Genomic DNA, 21,468 nt, shown 5'->3' with positions numbered 1-21,468 from the left:
TTGTGAAAGTTTCAGTGTGAGTTGTTAGAAAATGATAATATATTATTTTGGCAATAAAAGACTGCGGTGTTAATTAATACTGCTTTGGAAGCTTAGCTTATTACCAGTGCTAATATTAAATTGAGGCAATACTGTCTCGATTAAAAGAGATAATATTACTGTAGGATGTGAAGCGTGTTGTTGTTAGTGAGTGGCACAAGTGCTTGGTGCTCGCGTAGCCAGTGACATATCGGAACCTAATTCGTATATCGTGATTATAATCATTAATCATATTTCGAATATTAACTAAATTTTAATTTTTATAGTTGATTGTCAATGAAAAAGTCCAGTGCTTATTGAAATAATGTTAAGGAACAGCAGGGATGTGGCAATGATTTTGTTTATAATATTTATATATCGGACGAGACTATGAAAGAGTGCTTGGAGTGCCTTTGTAATGTGAGCGAATTGAAATGATAGCGCGGGTTTTATATAGTAGAGTATTTGGTAGTATTATTGTAAAACTTGTCACAAAGTGCGGCCTGTATAGAAATCGAATACTAGGAGTAGTTCAAACGAAAAGTATTTTTGTTATAACCAGTCGGGTTACTATTTGCACTCGCCTGGTGCTCTTATTTATTGTATACACTGATTGGGGTCAGATTAGTTCTTTGAGTAATCAAATCGAATATTTTACTGAGTCGAACGTATTAGTTTTCGGAGATTTAGTTTTTCAAAATAATATGTACATATCGTGATATTTTTAATATTATCGTGAAATAGGCATTTGATTTTAAGTAGTAATAATATATAATATAATATCAGACAGCGAATAGGTAGGCAGCGGTCGCGTACGCGCTCCCACTGAAGTCCTTTACTATTTCATCGTACCTACTACTTATTATCTTAAGTTTGAAGAGTCTCACTAAGGCTATCATCTTATCAACAGTGTGTGTACACGTAATAGATTGTACAAAGATCTATATTTATAATTATATTTAAATGATTGATAAAATAAACATTTATTTTCAGTGAAAAGGTATTTTATTTTCCGAATTTTGGAAGACCTTTTAATTATTTTGGAAGACATTTTAATGTGTACAACTAAATACTGTCGAGCTGATATCTTTAACGTTCCCTATCAATAAAGTTTGGTAATTTCTAAGCATATCGCTCAATACGCAGAACTCCCATTTCTATACAAAATGTACTGAGGAGACGTTTTTTGAATTACATTCAGGCGGCGTGGCGCGGACGTCCGTTCCGCACCTCAGGACATGCGTCTCTTAGATGTGGCCGGTCCCTTAGGGTAGCGCTGCGATTAGACGTGCCTAGGCTGAGGTAGGTTGCTCGGCCGAGCAAAACGCTCTCATGCCTCGGCCGAGGCGAGTCTACATAGCACGCTTGCCGCGTGAGCACATTGCCTCGCGGCGAGCCTCGCTCCGTTTGGAACGGAATATTTACTAATTCTGCCCTTAACCCCCTCGAATGCCGTCTCCCGTAGGTATCAGTCAAAATTTGAACTTTAATTAACAAATCAAAGGTTGATTGTTAATTTGTTAGTTCAGTAGCAAATTTCTCACATCGGCGTTCCAGGAGTTAATTTGACGGAGCCCTACTCCGTGCGGCTCCTATTTTTGTGGCAGCTTTCCCTTCGGACACTGGAAGTAAATTGATCGACTTTACTGTTTCAGTAATAAGTGTAACTACTAATAAAATAATGATACTCCGTATTTTTTTTTAAATTAATTATTATAGTAAATATTTTTGTTCAGTTGATATCATATTAGAATATGTACAATAATATGATGGCGGTGAGCGGTGGACCGTTGGCATCAGACGCCGCGGCGAGGCGCAGGGTGCATGAACGCGATGGCGTTGTGCAGCGCGCGCAGCGGCACCGCCAGCACGGCGGCTAGCAGCGGCAACAGCGCTAAGTACATAGAAACCGACGGCATCTCCGATTGAAACATAGACATTAATTGGCCTATTAACACCACCTGCAAACGTTAACGTGCATCTGAATTGTTTCTATAAATTTAGGGTATTTAGGTTATGCTTATAGTTTGTACGGAAAGAGAGGAATCGTGGAATAAAAGTTCTAATATTCGAATTGCGTTTGTATGGGACAGCCCATATGGCTCCTTTAAGCAATACGTTCCATGGGGCTATCGTATGGAGTTCTACAAAAATATTATACTTAAGTACCTAATAAAATATTACTTTACTGCACATAAATAATTAAATACTTTGTAAATCTAAACGAAAGCATAGATTAAATATAAGAAGATCATACCATCCCATACATTAAAATGCCACCGCCTAAGAACGCGCATACACTACACCACACATAGATGGCGCCACAAAAAAAAATGTAGCTTTCGATTATACTTGCAGATGGCGCTAAGTGTCACTTTTGACATATATTTATGGCTCGAAAGTGACACTTAACGCCTATCTACAAATAATCGATGGCAACAAGGCATTTTTTTGTGGCGCCATCTATGTGTGGTGTAATATGTATGCGCGTTCTTAGGCGGTCACATTTGAATGTATGGGATGGTATGATCTTCTTATATAATTCTTTATCTATGACGAAAGTCAAATGGTAGAAGACTGATTTCGTGATTTTAGAGTTAAGAGGTTCCACGGTATAGTAAGGCGGCGGAATTGAAAAAAGTCGTCTAGTTTTAAAGTTGATGTGACTGGAGAGTATACTGCTGACAAGTGGTATCGTTGTGATCGGTAGACTTTACTGAGTACGAAATAATGACTTGTCGCATTCTCAGACTGTGGGGGGGTTAACCGCTCTACTAGTATTTTAAGATTATTTTTTAATACCTACTGGGTCAAAAAACCGCACCTCTAAGTCGTTTGAGTTCAAACGGTATTACTTGGTATTACCCTTAATATTATATAAGTAAAAGTATGTATATGTGGCCTTATTTGAAAGTTAATTTTAGTCTCTATCGGAAAATGCCATGAAATTCATCACATTTCTCATAAAAAAGTGAATTTTCAGCAAAAGAAACCAACGTGTATCCTTGATAAAATTACAAAAAAAATTAAACACAATAAAATCAACAAATAAAAGAAAAAATAACTTAAAACTAAACTTAAACCCTAGTTTTTTCTCCCCTGACCCTCTGTGTAGCTTTTAGGCCAGAGAACAACCCATATGTCACCTTTACCTCCCCTTTTAAACTCGTCTAGGGTATCAAACCTAGGAAACCAGCCAAATTCCATACCCACTTTTTTCCTTTGTAACCACCGCAGACTGGCGATTATTGATTTTAAGAAAATGATTGACATTGTTTCTTAAAGTACTTTAATTGTACTTTCAAATGTTACCAATATTGATAGGTTACAATGAATAAGATTAGAGGTATATCTGCTTGAAACGAATTTTGCGCGAGGTGTAGACGCCGAATGTATGGGAACGCGCATCAAGCGGTACTCCCCGCCTACAGGTATGTGCTTGTAGTTTGCTTATTTATTATCCGATCGTAGAAATTAAAAAATCAACAGATAGCTTAATAATGTAGTTAAATGATTCATATAACATATTTTTTAGCAAGTGGCCGTTTTCATTGCTTTTTTGAGTCACAAAAATCAAAAAAGAGAGTAATAAAAAGTATTTTTTGCATTATTGTTAATTAAAAAAAAAAACCGGCCAAGTGCGAGTCGGGCTCGCGCACAAAGGGTTCCGTAGCAGCAAATATAATAAACTTATTATGTCAATTTATACACCTGCCAAAATTACAGTTAAATCAACCTATTTCAAAAACTATAAGAGATACTTTGATCAAACCAAAAATCGTTGAAAGAGTTAATTAGCATGCATCACCTCTATTTTTTTTAGAATTTTATACCCCGTAGTTATAAAAATAGAGGGGGGGGGACATACTTTTTACGACTTTGAGAGCTGATATCTCAAAAACCGTTCACTTTAAGAAAAATGTTTTTTAGAAAACTTTATATCATTTTAAAAGACCTTTCCATTGATACCCCACACGGGTATGTACATCGAAAAAAAATTTTCATCCCTCAGTTACATGTATGGGGGCCCCACCCCCAATTCTTTTTTTTTTACTATTTAGTGTCATAATTTTGTAGCGGTTCATACAACACATATTCCCATCAAATTTCATCACTGTAGTACTTATAGTTTCCGAGTAAATCGGCTGTGACAGACGGACAGACGGACAGACGGACAGACGGACAGACGGACATGACGAAACTATAAGGGTTCCGTTTTTGCCATTTTGGCTACGGAACCCTAAAAATAACTAACAAACCTATACTTTTCACTTATAACAAATCTTAATTAGCATGTTATACGCTTTCAATCGACACCTCACCAATTAAAATTTAAATAATCTTACCAATACTACGGCCGGTATAAACGACCACGAGGTGCCAATCCGTGAGTTGCAAGTGTTCTCCTCGGTGGCGATATTGAGGTCGGATCGGAAATCGGGGCTGCGGTACAGGTACACGAGTGCCACCAACTCAATTAGGCATACGGCCGGCAACGCCACTCCCGTTGCCAAAGCATCTACACTCTCTAAAAGAGCCAGACCGCCCTGCACATGTACAATTCTATTTAGTATCTTAGCCCATACTCGGTTAAGGACCTTACACTTGATGATTATACGCCACTTGGGCCTACATCAAACCATCCTACTCCTGCTACCTGCCAGGATGCAAAACGACTGCGTAATGGTGCTCCCAGATTGACTGTCGTAAAATCGTTTTTGTATTATTAAAGGCAATAACAGTACCTACTAGGTACCTACTTATTTTCATCATAATTTGCAACATTCTCGTAGCAATGCTTTCACCTAGAAACTTAGGATATTGGATTTCAGAAAATCTACGTGTACTTTAGTACTTTCTTGATAGGAACCTACGATAGATTATTTTGTAAACAATAGAAAATTTAATTTTACTAACAGTAGTGGCATACGGCAGGCTAAGAATGTAGCAAGAACAGATCACACCGAACACCACCCATTGCTCCGCGAACCTAGAAGCATTTCAATAAATTAATAATAGGTACTTTGCTAATCCGTGGATAGATATAAGTATACATATTTTATTTTTACGTTAAATTTCTAAAAATACGGGGGGTAGTACTGATTGACACGTGTTCTATTCGCGGATTAGCAATTCATTTTAATCATTGATTTATATATTTAGGTATTTACCTGATAATCGCGGGCTCTTTGCATGTTATTATTATTTTAACAACCCCCCTCGAGGCCTCGACCATCAAAATTATATCCAACTACAAAGTCGTTTTTGGCTTACTTAATAATAAGATTTTCTGTATGTTTCGTACAGTCACGGACTTTAATTGTTGATCCACTTCTAGCTCATTTTATACTGGAACGTCATAGCTTAACTATGCTTAACTATGAGATGTCCAGTATAAAATGAGCTAGAAGTGGATCAACAATTAAAGTCCGTGACCGTACTACCGAACAGCGTCATTATAGTAACTAGGCCGTGTGCTAGGGAGGGACATTGTGCTAGTTGCGGTTTACAATAGTTATTTGATTTACAAGGAAGCAAACTTGTTGTTTAACCGCAAGTGCCAGTACATACCCGAGTAAGCGAAAGATAGAAGAACCGCGAGCGTAGCGAGTGGTTCTTAAAATGGAATCTTGAGCGTTGCGTTGCGAGGGTTAAATAAGGCACGAAGGTTAAACAAACTTTGCCACCCAGTAAGACACAAAATTTTCACCACACCAACACGAACATCAACTCCATTAATTTATCAATCAATCAATCAATCTTTATTGCACCATGGTAAATATCATTGAATCAATAAATATTATCTGACTTACACTAATTTTACTTTATATTCAAATATAGTGTGTAATGCCGTCTTCAAAAACGTATAGGCCACCACTAAATACGAAAAAGTTAAGCCACCAAAAATTATGCTGGACCTGAAATTTAAACAATGTGAAAATCATAACATAAAACACTACACAAAACTCTAAAATTAACATAAATTACTTACATTGCATGGGAATAGTTACCATGCGCAGTACATTTCGAATACAGGGGTATCACCCACATAATACCTGGAACACACAGAATAATGTAGGTACTTTTCCGACTTATTTTACTTAAAAGAAATATGTGTAGTGTTCTTACGATCCGTTAAGTCCGTACCGAATTGGTTTAATCCGTTTGGGTTATTATCTCTTTCTATCCAGGATAGCTGTTATGATATTTTTTAATAATAAATTCCGTCTTCCGTCTAACATAACATTACCCATTTTAAATTTTTATTTATAGTCAAGCACGTATTTACACTTGTTTAATTCATTAAAGAGTTATTTTCTTTTGCAATATTTATATCCTAACTGGCATAGTCGGTAGGATCTCCATATTATTAAAACAAATATTTTTTTATTAAAATTATTATCACAAAGAACAGTAAGTATATTATGTTATCTAAGTAGATACAATTCATGAACGGATGAACGGATCCGGTGATTATGAGATGTAAGAGTATTCATTTAATTTTTAAGAAAAAAAAAACCGCCTTCCTTTGGGGTTCTGGTGATAAATACTTTCAAATGTTGGATTATGTTATCAATTCGTCTGTATAATTTTTAATGTTTGTTATTCGATATCTCCGTCATTTCTGAACCAATTTTGAAATCTGGATGATTCTGAAGTACTTACAGATGATTATCAGAACGGAACTCTAACCAGGGGCGGCTCACTCTTCATCAGCAGTTCCACTGCACCAAATGTCACTGTTCTGGACGTAAGTGCATGCTGTTCTTATAAAAATACCAAAGTCACTATAAGTGTGCCGTTCAGATTTGAGGAGTTCCGTTCTGACCATCATCAGCAATTCCACTGCACCAAATATCACTGTTCTGGACGTAAGTGCATGCTGTTCTTATAAAAATACCAAAGTCATTATAAGTGTGCCGTTCAGATTTGAAGAGTTCCATTCTGACCATCATCAGGAGTTCCACTGCACCAAATGTCACTGTTCCGTACGTAAATGCATGCTGTTCCTTTAAAAACACAAAAATCACCATATGTATGCCTTTCAGATTTGAGGAGTTCCCTCGATTTCTCCAAGATCCCATCATCAGAACTGGGTTCTGAGAAAAATGGGACCAATCTGTATGCATATACATTCAACCAAAAAAAAAATTTTCAAAATCGGTCTAGTAACGACGGAGATATCGAGGAACAAACATTAAAAAAAATAAAAAAAATAAAAACATACAGACGACTTGATAACCCCTTCCTTTGAGATTTGGAAGGCGGTTAAAAATCACAGCCGGCGGCGGCTGTGGCCGTGCCGTCACGCGTCATCGGTCAGTCTTGCCAACGACGTCTGACAGCCTTCGCCTTCGCCAATGCAATGGAATAATCGCGGTCGCCTGCATATGCCTTCGCCGACTGGAGTTCAAAATATGAGTAGGTAGGTATATAAAAGTGTACAAATTACTCTCTCGTGTATCGTAAACGTTGGCGACGTCGAGGTGCGACACGTCGCCCACCGCGCAGACCTGGGCCGCGAGCGTGTGCAGCAACGACAGCGCCAGCACGATCCCCGAATGCCACACGTTTTCAGCGTTCAGAACAGGGTCGATGTGACCCGATGCTAAAAGACAATTTTTAATTTTTTTAAACGACTTGAAACTTGAAGACCGATACTATACTACCTTCTTAGATTTACATTCAGAACATATCTCTGAGACTTTGGTTGTAATAAGAGAGCAGTTCTGTTAGTTATATTCAAATATTAGACAATTATGATGAGCGTGCGTAGCCGAATGCACAAACGCTTACGAAACGAAACGCTCGTAGATCTATCTCTATTCTATCGCTCTTGTGTATTGGCGCCACAGAGCCAGACTACCTTTCGCGGCGCTTCGTTTTCGTTTCGCGTCGTAGAAATGCCATTCGGATACGGGGCCAGTAAAGATAGATAATAGGTAAATACCTACTATCGGAAAGCTGGCAAAACACCTTGACACCAATATTAGTGATATCAAACTATATGAGTCATATTTGACATGCATTCAATATGATAGTATTTAATAACTATTTAGTACCTACTGTTAATGCGACGAAGTTCTATAATAGCCTCGGAATCAATTTGTACTTATGTATTTCTATATTTGAAACTAAGTACGAGTATGGCACTTATTGACTATATGATGATATTGATGATGATAAATGTCTGTACTCGTATATATATCTACCATAGTGGTTTAGTCCTTTGCCATGAATGATTTCCGTCCCCGAGCCAGAGGAGTGAATATAGAGTGCCACTACAAAAGCATCCGTCAGACCCTGCAAAAAAGATTAGTCTGTACATAGTAGGTATATCGTCACTACTTTTAAAAAAACTTGTATCTTCGTCTGTCAATGAAAAGAAGATGGTAGTAAGTATGTATGGAATTCATATAGACTTACTGCGTTTTAACTTTGAGGAACAGCGTGAGATACGAGATTTTTTAAAAGTAGTGACGATATACTACTATTAAGTATGGCGGCGGCGTTAGATATAGGTAATTATATCGAAACGGAATAAGTTACCATAAACGTATTTATTTGACCTGACCTGTATGGTCAGGAAGTAAAGATGCATGTTCAGATATTAAGTAGGTATTTTCAACTACATATTTCAAGTTGTTATTTTTTGCTGACTAAAGAAATTTAACCCATATATGCCCATAACTTATTTTTAATTCAATGCTGTTTGTAGTGCCATCCTCGTTTCTCTACCAATTTTAATGAGTAGGAGCGAGTTGTCTAATGTGGGTAGAAAACGACCCAATATTAGGCATACCTAAATGGGACGTCAGTATAGTACATTGTGCAACAAGGGGAGGAAGTTGAATATTACTAATGAGAGTAAGTTAAATCGCGACGGCTTGCCGGAGCGATTTAAGGACTCGAGTTTGTAATATTCATACTCCCCGAGTTACACACAATGTTTTTCATCACACTTGCAATATAAAAAATATGTAAAAAGATAAAAAAAAAGTTAAATACGGTACTAGAAATTCCATAACTCCCTTGGGAGAACGATTTTTCTATAACTCACGCTCCGCCTGCGTGCAAAATCACATTTAGTGTGCGAGTGTGATGAAAACATATTTTCCCCTCACTAGCTCGGAAACACGTGTTTTGTCCTTTAATACCAGCGGGTAAAAACGCATTTTATCCACTAGTGGGTAAAGTATTTTGACCTTGAATAAAGTCAAATTAACTGCTTTAAAATTGATAAAAGTAGGTGAATCTAGTAATAAAGATGATTTACCACCTGTTGGAACTACTGGAAGCAGTGATACGAGTAAACGCATTTTTTGCGTTGTAGTTTCCTCGATATAGTGAGGGGAAAAGTTTTGTGTTACACTCGGGTGCAAATGTATTTTACTTCTCGTGTGTTAAAAAACTCGCAAGTTCAGGATTCTATTCTCGAACCACTCGCTTCGCTCGCGGTTCAACTATAGAATCCTTTCACTTGCTCGTTTTTCAATTCCACACTCGGCGTTAAAATACAACTTTGCCCCCTTGTATAACAAATAACTATTTCCCCTCACTAGCTCGGAAACACGTGTTTTGTCCTTTAATACCAGCGGATAAAAACGCATTTTATCCACTAGTGGGTAAAATAATTCGACCTTGAATAAAGTCAAATTTACTGCTTTAAAATTGATAAAAGTAGGTGAATCAACTAATAAAGATGATTTACCACCTGTGGAACTACTGGAAGCAGTGATAAACGCATTTTTTGCGTTGTAGTTTCCTCGCTATAGTGTGGGGAAAAGTTTTGTGTTAGACTCGGGTGCAAGTGTATTTTACTTCTCGTGTGTTAAAAAACTCGGCGTTAAAATACAACTTTGCCCCCTTGTATAACAAATAACTATTATATTTAATCCAAACAAAAAAAAACATACCTTCCTAATATTATATCACGCTTTGTTTATTCGGATTGTAGGTATTAGGCAAATGTTGCCCTTTTCTCATTAGGAAATGCTTACAATATACAGAAAGTAGTAAATGACATTGCATTATTTACAAACCGAGAATATATCAATCTTCCCAAGTTTAAAAATTTGCTTTATAGCTCTCTTGGGTGCCGTCACGGTCATCGAGGCCACAACGACTAGACACACCACCCAGATCCAAGGCACAATGACGGTACATGGAAACAAGTTATTCCACACTAACTGAAATATAAAATCGGGGATGTAATGATTGGTGATGCTAGTGAATCAAATATTGACCACGTGTACCAATGTTACTTATCAACCCAGAACCCAGAACTAGTTACCAACTTGACAGTGTTAAACGATTTTATGAGTAAGTTCTAAAATAATAATTTTTAAGAAAAAAAAACCGCCTTCCTTTGGGGTTCTGGTGATAAATACTTTCAAATGTTGGATTATGTTATCAATTCGTCTGTATATTTTTTAATGTTTGTTATTCGATATCTCCGTCATTTCTGAACCAATTTTAAAATCTGGATGATTCTGAAGTACTTACAGATGTGAATGATTATCAGAACGGAACTCTAACCAGGGGCGGCTCACTCTTCATCAGCAGTTCCACTGCACCAAATGTCACTGTTCTGGACGTAAGTGCATGCTGTTCTTATAAAAATACCAAAGTCACTATAAGTGTGCCGTTCAGATTTGAGGAGTTCCGTTCTGACCATCATCAGCAGTTCCACTGCACCAAATGTCACTGTTCTGGACGTAAGTGCATGCTGTTCTTATAAAAATACCAAAGTCACTATAAATGTGCCGTTCAGATTTGAGGAGTTCCATTCTGACCATCATCAGGAGTTCCACTGCACCAAATGTCACTGTTCCGTACGTAAATGCATGCTGTTCCTTTAAAAACACAAAAATCACCATATGTATGCCTTTCAGATTTGAGGAGTTCCCTCGATTTCTCCAGGATCCCATCATCAGAACTGGGTTCTGAGAAAAATGGGACCACTCTGTATGCATATACATTCAATAAAAAAAAAATTTTCAAAATCGGTCCAGTAACGACGGAGATATCGAGGAACAAACATTAAAAAAATAAAAAATACAGACGAATTGAAAAGGAAGGCCTTTGAGATTTGGAAGGCGGTTAAAAATAGTGAAAACTCTCGAAAATAAATACTACTTATGTTAAAAATAAGCTAATATTGGGCACAGCAAAGATTATCCAACTTACCCTATTATGCACAACTCGTTCTGCAATCATAAGACTCCACATTAATACCCAAATACAACTCTGGCATATAAGCAAAGGTATGTTGAAGTCATCAAAGTGATAAGTCAGTGGCATCCGAGTCAGTTCCAAGCTGAACAGACATAATACACATTAAGCTTTTGCTTGACTAGGAGCAATGTTGTTGTTTACTTCTCATAGTTTAATAATAATTATGATCCAATTAATAAACTAAGTAATTATGTAGAAATCAAATGTGATCGTCCATAAGAAAAGGGCCCTTATGGCAGTTTCTAGTTACGGAGATATTGGCGTTTTTGTAAAATCCTTCAAAATTATCATTTTTAGGGTTCCGTAGTCAACTAGGAACCCTTATAGTTTCGCCATGTCTGTCTGTCCGTCCGTCCGTCCGTCCGTCCGCGGATAATCTCAGTAACCGTAAGCACTAGAAAGCTGAAATTTGGTACCAATATGTATATCAATCACGCCAACAAAGTGCAAAAATAAAAAATGGAAAAAAATGTTTTATTAGGGTACCCCCCCTACATGTAAAATGGGGGCTGATTTTTTTTTTCATTCCAACCCCAACGTGTGATATATTGTTGGATAGGTATTTAAAAATGAATAAGGGTTTACTAAGACCGTTTTTTGTTAATATTAATATTTTCGGAAATAATCGCTCCTAAAAGAAAAAAAAGTTGCGTCCCCCCCTCTAACTTTTGAACCATACGTTTAAAAAATATGAAAAAAATCACAAAAGTAGAACTTTATAAAGACTTTCTAGGAAAATTGTTTTGAACTTGATAGGTTCAGTAGTTTTTGAGAAAAATACGGAAAACTACGGAACCCTACACTGAGCGTGGCCCGACACGCTCTTGGCCGGTTTTTTTTTTTGTTTTATATGCAAAATAGTAAAATATACAAAAAGAGGTATATTTTTACCTTGGTGTGAGTTGTAATACGTTAATTATTTCTTTATTAAAATTAAGTTCAAAGTTTAGTGGAAAAGGGAAAGGGCCTTTAAGCCTTTAAGGGCGGCTACAGGCCCTTATGGGAATCGCAAACAAAAATCGCAAACGTATAGGTACCACGGCTAGGTATATCCTGTTTAGATTTTTTCATATTCCAAATATAAAAAAATCATAATCCTGCAGCTACTTACAATAATTGGAATTTGAAATAAAGGGGTACCCAGATTTGTACCCCCCCCCCCTCTTCCTAAAATGTCCTTACGTGATTTATCAATGATTCCTTAGTGGTAACGCACTGTTAACTGTACACGGGATCACTAGGTACGTACTATGTGAATTATTTAACGTTAACTTTAAATGAGAATTACTCATTACTGGTCAATGTTTTAAGAAAATTTATAAAAACATTTTTTCTTCGGATTGCTGTTTTGATACAAGATTTACAAATAAATTATGTTAATATTGTGCCATATTGTAATTATCAATATGTTTTGTCTGTGATTAGCCATAAGGGCCCTTTTCCCAAATGTATGGAAGTCAAATTGTGATTTTTACGTAAATTTAATCGTGTATAAATAAAAAAGTGTGACTTATCAAATAATAATAAGACGTCTATGATACTCCTGTAGACTGATTAAATAAAAATAAGAACTTACTATAAGTACCAACTTTGTTATTCTTTTAGGGAAGATGTAACTGATAATAATTATCACATTTTAATTAAAATAAAGATATTTCGTTAACTATGTGATTTTATTTATATCCTAAAATGTAAGTTCAAATATGTTCTATTATATACAATGGCTCAGATTACAACATATTAAAGAAAAAGTCGAAAAAAATATTTTTATTAATTTCGCTCTTACCAAAGGCTGTTTTTTTCACGATCTGGAAGTCACATTAAAAAAACCATTACTGATTTCCAAAGAAAAACACCTTGAGATACAAAATCAATCATAATCTATGTAACTTCCAATGGGAACATACTTAAAATTAGTTTCGAACTTCTTTTGACGATTTCTCAAAAGTGCAATTTTAGATTGTGTGAATTTGATGTTTTTCTTTTAAAAAGTATGGGACTTAGGGGGTCATGATTTATTTGTATTACTTAGATAACTTATTTAACGTAGATTTAGGATCTGTGCTTAACTCAATACCTGTCATAAGGGCCCTTTAGCCATGGAGGGGTCACAAATTGATTTTCGTGATGTTTTCTATTTCGTCAATAACCCAGTCACTTGTCTGAAATCTTCCAGCTGCTAAATTATCTATAATAAATTTGAATCAAGAACAAACTTGCTCCCTTCGTTATTACAGAAAAATATGATAGGTACACGACCAACTTACTAAAAGTAGTTGTACGGAGGAGGACTATAAAAAAAAGGATATGGTCCAGGGTAAGTCTCGTTGCATTTTAGTAATTCGAATTTCATTTCTTTTGAGCTGAAAAAAATGTTTTTTTTTAGGTTTAATATTAGAAGGTACATCATAACACAACTGTTCGGTGTCTAACATATTATTATGGTTCACGGCATGCCATATTACAAAACAGTAAGGTTTACAATTCAGAGCGAGTCTAAAAAACTGACTTTAAAACTAAATCAAATCCATCAATATATTAATAAAATGTGAACGTGTGAATTAAGTGTGAAACGTTTTCGATTTATCAAGAGAGCCTTTACCAGTTGGTGTAGTGAAAAATATATTGTAATGTAATTTTGTTTTGACTTCTGCATTAAGTAAACAGACTTCACTGCATTGGGCTCTTGGGCTCGGAATAAAGTGATATTGATATTACTTACATAATAATATAAAAATTGGTATAAGTAACTCTTACATTAATTAGTATCAAGAGGGACTTTACGTGTTGGCCCGCCTCCCGTCCCAAAGGTCCGAAATACACATTGGGTTCCGTGACGGGAAAGATATACAAAATATGTGTGACACGTGTAATAAAGTAAACATAGAACCTTCCTCCTCCTCGCCAGGCATGGAAACGTAATCCCACGGTTGTGTATCTACATATTTTACTGTTATCATTGCACTCCATAAAGCGCCTCTGTAAATGTCGTAAATCATTTATTAATCGTTAATTCGACGTCATTTTAACCCTCTTAAAATTCGAACTATCAAATGAATACTTACCCCTGAAAGCGCATACACTGATGTATTTTCTATCGTTGGTTGATAGGGTTTTAAGTCCCAATTTCTAAAATTAATTTATAAGTGATATATATTATTAAATTTATTAAGTATCTATGACCTTTAATGAGGAGAACTTTAAGCAATTAACTTAAATACAATACAAGCTTAGGTACTATACCTACAACAGGCGAGACGACTAAAAAATACTATTTAGGGCCGGTTGCATCAAACCATCTGTCACTAAAGCGTAAAGCGTTCGTTAAATTTTATTGTATGGGAATTTCCATAGACGTATGCTGCATGACGATGATGTGTCTGTTAAATGTGCTTGATACAACTAGCCCTTAGTCCGTCAGTTAGATTACCAAAAAATTTTGGACACATTTTTTTTTATTTTTTCTCGTAAACGAAAAATGACGACGGTACGGTGCGTTGAAGTTTCGCGTGATGTCACGCCTAGGTACAATTTTTACTTAAAAGTGACGTCACAAGCCCCCACTCCGGAACTCTGATGCTCTGTATCTTTGTATTTTTTCATTAATTAATAAAGCGAAAAATATGAGTTCAGTATTTTTGAACGATCTAACTGACGGACTAAACAGAATGCTATTTTTTATATTATGTAGTCGTCATCCCTATTGCCATCAATCCAATATTTAACTCTTGATTCCTTCATAATTTTTTCATGAAAGGATCACCCATGAAAAATTAATAATGTTTAGAACTTTAGTCAAGTTTATTTTAAGTCCCTGGTATTCGAATTGAACACCAGCCCCTTTAGCACAACTTGCCTTGTCGCGCGGAAGTCTATACATCAAGCGCGACTTCAAGTATGGACTCGTGAGCGAATAGGCAAGTTGTGCTAAAGGGTTTGAGTGTTAAATACTTAATTTGGTTGAAAGGCACCGTTTTTAGTCTCGGATTGGTGCTATCACTGCGTTCAAAACCAAAGGTATCTCTACGGAAAAGGGTGCCTTTCATTTCATCCGTTGGTCAACGACCTACTATTTCTTAAGTACATGTTGGAATCCCTAGAAAATATATAAAACTAAAAATTATAGTATGTTACCTTTACGAATAAGAAAACGAATAATAACTGAATTCTAAGAATGTTGTAAGATTTTTTTACAATTATTTATTAGGTAGGTATGAAAGTAACGCACCTGCAATAAGTAAAGGGTAGTTTAGAATCCGACGCAGAGTATACCACGTAAAGCATGGTTATCGCGGCCATGGTGCAATAGTTGATTGCACGTATAATAGAGGTGATGCACATTCCTAGGCCGATACCTACACGGCGATATAAACATTGTTAGGAGGTACAGTCAACCAAGTAGAATTCTAGGCCACTATAGAACCCTGTCGTATTGCCACCGTCCTTTATTTGCTTTAGCAGTCACTTTGACTTTTACTGTGAAAGGGTTCTACAGTGGCCTAGGATTCAGATTGGTTGACTATACATTAGGCTGTAGTGGAACACGATTTTAGTCTGACTGGATTCGATAAGATCTTACAGTGGGAAATGTCAACTTAATGCAGAAAAGGGACGTAAACTTGACTTAGGGAATAGTTGAGTGGGAAAGTCTAAACTTTTTAAGCCACGAATAAGTCCCGTCTTAATTTTAATATTACGTGTAAGACTGAAACCTTAATTCTTTCATTCTTCTGAAAAGAGCCTCATTCTATGTATACCTACATGTATACCTACATAGAATGAGGCTCACACATACACGCTTTTAAGTATTAAGATGCAGATAGTCTCATATTTTTGCACCTTTTGTTATGCTTCGGAAAGTTGACAGCATTGGCAGCATCGTCAGACTAACAAGAGCCATTTCATAAGTACATACTTAAAAGTAAAGGCAGCTCGATGCTGATAAATGTGATTCCACCCTAAGGCTTACCATCAAGCATAGGAACGACGCGGAAGGCGCGCCCCGGCCCGCTGATACTCCACTGGCCGAGATACACCTCGAAGTGCCGCATTGGATTCGCCAGCACCGTTACCGCGGCCACCAAGAAGAGGTAGTACACTGCAGTCACAAGTTTCAGTTACCTTAGTTACCTACTATGGCTACTATGTAAACATTTAGAAATCTGTACAAAGAATTGCATAATAGATAAACTAATATAAGAAGGGGATCCTCCATAATTGCAATCAGCTGTCATTGCATTGGATGATGATATACAATATTTTAAAATACAAAGTTGGGGCTTGAGGAGGTAATCCACTTTGGTGGACAAATAGTAAAGGCGTAATACAAACAGAGGCCGGTAGTGAGCGCGGGTCCCACGATCCGACAGTGCATGGTGAGGCAGGAGGAGAGCGCCAGCGCGGTGAGCCGCAGGCGCCGCCGCCCGCGGTCGCGCCGCGGCGCCGTGCCCGCCGCCATGTCCATGCCGGGCACGTGCGATGTCGACCATTCCACCGACCACTCGCTTTGCTGATGGGTACAATGAATACAATTCCATCAAAAACAAAACTTGGAAAATAACCAAGACTCGCAACTCAGTTATTCTAGAGTAAAAAGTTGTGTTAATTTACTCAGTCCTTCTGCCATAACTTATTACGTAGTTTACCTATAGCTAACAACATCTTCTTCATCTTATGGCGACCATATCAATATTAAAAATATTTTATGTTTTGAATGAAAATGGATTGACTTGGTTGGACCTGCAATCTGGATATAAAGCACATGGTCCCGGGTTCAAATGTTCAAATCACACATATCAGTTCCATAAATGTAACATATGTTATTTATCCCATTGCAAAAAATATCCATAACGCAATACACGGTGTTATTGAGTTTAGATACTGTGCTTAGAATTCATATAATATATAATCATAAGCATTTACTTCATCAGGCGTATAAGCATGGTCGCGCGATAAATGATAAAACATCAGGCCGTCCCTATCGTACTTACAAATAGTGCGATAGAGATAAATGCGGTAAAAATAGTTGTATTTCACTTAACCCTAAAACTCTTAAGAAACTTTGATAAAGTTGGGACGCAGTATGCAAAAAAATATTAAACATACTTAACTTACATTGTCTCTATTGTCGAATGTAAGAATTGTGTCCATAGAATTGCGATAAGGTATCTTTTGTGCCATGATTATGATTAACTTTTGAGATTTATCCACGACGCCAAAACGAATCAAAAATAATAATGTAAGTATTGTATATGTCAGTGTCATAAAGCTATCTTTCATGACATACTTCACACTCGCATGTCAGATCAAAGAATATAACTAGTAAAGAGTAACTGGTAGTAGGTGTTTCTATCAATGTTTTAGTAAGGACTTGGATGTGATTTCCTCGACAAAGCTGAACTCTGATTGGTCAGATCTTTGGATTACTAATAATAAATTACAGTTCTTTCAAATTCAGCAAAAAATTTACCCCAAACCTTGGTTCTTTAAATTTAAATTTAATAAGAAGGTAAGAATGCCCATCGAACCGTTTTTGCTTATACGATCTCTTACTTAAATTGAAAGTCCCTCTTCCTTGTAATATAAAATCTCTTTTAGCTAGCTCAGATCCCAAAGTATTAAAAATGATAGCACATTTTCTTGAAAAAAATAATATCAGTTTGTAAATATTGCGTATATACCTAGTTGTATATGTTTATTATGTTCATAATATTATGTACCAAGTATGCAACTTATTACTTTTGATTCAAAATTTGGGGTTAAATTTTTAGGTGCACTCCTGAAATCACCCCTACTCACTTGACATTGGCAAAGTGCCCTGGCAGCAAAAGCCAATCCTAACAAAAAAAAAAAAAAAAGAGTACTTTCTATTATTGAACAGGTAAAAATCCAAGTAAAATCAAAAGAAATTGTTCATTTCAAAATTAGTCGCATGTCTTCAAACTCGCGGTCAGATTTAGCGATTTTAAATAGGGGGTACTATTGTTTTGCCATCAGAGTATATTGGTGCATCGTCTAAATATCAAAAAACTGTGTCTTAAAAAAAGTTTTAACATGTTTCTTTTTTCTCATTGAAAGATATGAGGCGTTAAACGCTAATCGTCCCTCAGTTTATTTATGCTAGTAGCGGCGGCTAAGGAAGCATGTCATTTGTTCTTATAAACTTCCAGGCTGCGAAACAACGCCTTCTAGTTTTAAGACTAAAAAAAAAGGCCCATACATTTCAGGGGTACGCTTTTTTATATGGGCTAATCTGTCCCGGTATTATATGGTCTTTGTAGAAAACCCAGTAATTTAATAAGGTATAAAAATATGATCATTGTTGGCATTTGACGTTGAATATGAATAAAAAAAAAATGTTTGAGAATTTTGGATGTGATATATTCAATAAAATAAATGTTACATAATGAATAGAATTACATGCCTCTATAAGTCATGTATTGTATAATTAATAATACAATCATAAGTATCATAACATAAACATAATCCTTCAGGACTGGACCTAAACAGTCTAGTAGGCATAAATATTATCATTTATCATTAAATCAAAAACAAAGAATAGTGACAGCCACTAAAAATACCTAAGAAGCAAAGAATTCTGCATGTACAATATCTCTTATTTGCTAACGTCATGTTTTGACTTAGGCTCCAGTGACTAACGTTGATCCTCAATCTTGATTAAAAAAGATTTACTAACAATGCAACATTGATAACAGCAGATGAGGAGCGTTTGGACGCCAAAAATATGAGGGTTTATATAACAGATCTATCAACAAGTGTAACAAACTTATGGTGATTGTATGTTTTTATTTATTTATTACTGTCCCACCTGTACGAGCAGCCGATGCCACTGTGTGACCGAAAAACCAATGTTAATCATGCGCTTGCGATAAAGATTGGAAATGACGGGTCAATGTACTAAATTCTTCTCGCTTAGCACCCTTACTTTATGGACTGAAGTTTATAGAGTCAGGTCAAGATAAGATCAGGCAACGATTTCGATAGCCCTGTTTATGCAAGGGTCGCGTAAACGTCATAATTTCATAAAATTTTGACAATACAAATAATATTTTTACAGGCGAGGTTACGTAACAAAATCGTTGCCAACTTAACTTGGACTAGCTCTACTTCAAAACTTTCATTATTTTAAAACATTAACTTATTATAATTTTGTTAATAGAATTAAGAACAACAGAAATTGAATACATCCAGTTACAAAAATGTTAATAAGTACTCTATACATTCTAAACTGCTTGTAATTCAAACAAAAAATGTAGGTATTGACGCTATCTTTGTTGTATTTATTATTACCAAACAAGTTGACGATGACGTTTAGTGTGAGAGAGGCTTGATAGTAACAAATCATACATAACATCAAGATTTATGATCGCTAGAGAATGGACAATTATCAAAAAATTATATATTATAACAAACCAAAATGCATTTATCAACTTATTACAAATACATATTATTGCTTCTACTATAACGCACTTCGGTCACTATTTATAGACGACTTCGAGGTAAAATATAGCTACTTAACACACTCAGTGTTCTGGGTGCAGTTGCCGGCATAAATATTATTTATAACTGAAGCACTGAAGGCAATAAGTGTTGTTAATTATAATTAGTAACGTAAAACATTACTAATTCTACTGTTTGTAATTATTACCTAGTTATAAGTATATATTAAAAAATATGATCGCCAATGCCGGTACCGATACGGCATACGAGACGGTAACAAAATATGCATGTGTATTGTTTCCGAATTCTTGGTATATTATTATGATTGTAACTTAGGACTGAAGAATGTTTACGAGTACCGATGTACAGCGTGTGGATTCCATACGGGCGTATAATGTACTCGTATACAGTTATAGTATCTGATCATACGCATAGCTGGGCATTAACTCGTTAATCCGTTAATTAACGAAGTTAACATTTCGATTAACGGATTAACTTTTAAGTTAACTTGAAAAAATGTAAACGGACTCGTTAACTTCCGTTAAATTTCTCCGAGTCCGTTAATCGTTAATCTAGTAGGGCACAGGCGCCATCTGCGCTGCGAAAAACACGTTCTGAACGCTACTATAAAAGCCCGAAGTACGGCAAATCCTATGATTTGCCGGTAAATCCTAGGTTTTACCGATGTCGATTGCTAAAAGTCCGAAATATTACCTAAAAAAGTATTCTTCACGTGGATTTGCTTTTACTAACTTTGATTCGGTGAATCCTAAGCTTTACCATGGCGACTGTTGTAGTGATAGGGCAGCAAATTCGAGCCCTATTTACGACCACATTCGCTTCCCTAGCCTCTACCGCCCAAAGTGCCACAACAGTCCCGTCACCGCCAGCATCTCTCCTGACACAGCTCTTGGCAGTAGCTCAGGCGATCACTGCCTTCCACGTGCAGCCTAGAGTTCAATAGGCTAGCTGTACTTCGGCCTTTTACAGAAATATAATACGTTATAGTGGATACTGATGCAACTAAATATTTAAAGAAATGTTAATTTTTTTTAATGTGTTAACGGATTAACGATTAACTTTAACTTACGTTAAATTTGTCGAAATGTATCGCTTTAACGATTAACGAAGTTAACTTATTTAGTAACGGATTAGCGATTAACGAAGTTAACTATTTGATTAACGGTGCCCAGCTATGATCATACGAATCGTATAGGATAATCTTTTTTTTTAATCTGACCAAGCAGCGTTGTACGTCGTACAACTTAGTTTGACATGACATAAACGTTGACGATTAGGTAGGTACGCTAATTGATGTGGACGTAATACATTGCTTGCTGAATTGTTATAAATCTCATCTATTAAAAAAAATGTGACAGACGGACAGAGTCGCACCATAAGGGTTCCTTTTGTACCTTTTTGGTACGGAACCCTAAAAACATGTAGTTAGGCTATTTAGATCCGATACTAATCGTTATTAAGATATGCGTCCGTGTGTATATACTACTACTAATATCAAAAACGCTAGTGAATGAATAAAAAAAATGTATTCAGTTTATAATTAACGTGTGTTATACAACATCTATCTAATTTTCGATTTGAAGATGATGGCTACATTGAGATTTATACAAATGACGAAAACGCTTAAAAACGCGAGTTGAACTCGAGTTTACGATATAGATTCGGTACATAAGTTTCCATCTGGTTCCATAGTAAAGTAGTAGTCCCGGTCTACACATAAGTCACCTCACA

The 21,468-nt window shown here is 36.1% G+C and overlaps 1 protein-coding gene across 1 annotated transcript; it reads right to left on the bottom strand.

The window, feature by feature from the left end:
- Nucleotides 1-1,556: 1,556 nt before the first annotated feature.
- LOC125241764 lies at nucleotides 1,557-17,436 on the bottom strand. The gene is made up of 16 exons (XM_048150379.1): nucleotides 17,371-17,436; nucleotides 16,588-16,765; nucleotides 16,226-16,354; nucleotides 15,485-15,611; nucleotides 14,322-14,385; nucleotides 14,147-14,235; nucleotides 13,524-13,619; nucleotides 11,209-11,338; nucleotides 10,062-10,208; nucleotides 8,232-8,322; nucleotides 7,472-7,627; nucleotides 6,011-6,074; nucleotides 5,832-5,936; nucleotides 4,936-5,008; nucleotides 4,365-4,565; nucleotides 1,557-1,979 (listed from the first exon to the last, which is right to left on the bottom strand). The coding sequence occupies exons 1-16, from the start codon at nucleotides 17,434-17,436 to the stop codon at nucleotides 1,815-1,817; spliced, it is 1,881 nt and encodes a 626-aa protein (XP_048006336.1). The 3' UTR covers nucleotides 1,557-1,814.
- Nucleotides 17,437-21,468: the final 4,032 nt, after the last annotated feature.

This window comes from Leguminivora glycinivorella, chromosome Z (genome assembly GCF_023078275.1).
Source record: "Leguminivora glycinivorella isolate SPB_JAAS2020 chromosome Z, LegGlyc_1.1, whole genome shotgun sequence".
NCBI classification, from domain to species: Eukaryota; Metazoa; Arthropoda; class Insecta; order Lepidoptera; family Tortricidae; genus Leguminivora; species Leguminivora glycinivorella.
Note: the sequence above shows the minus strand (reverse complement) of the source record. Positions and strands in the feature narration are given on the sequence as shown.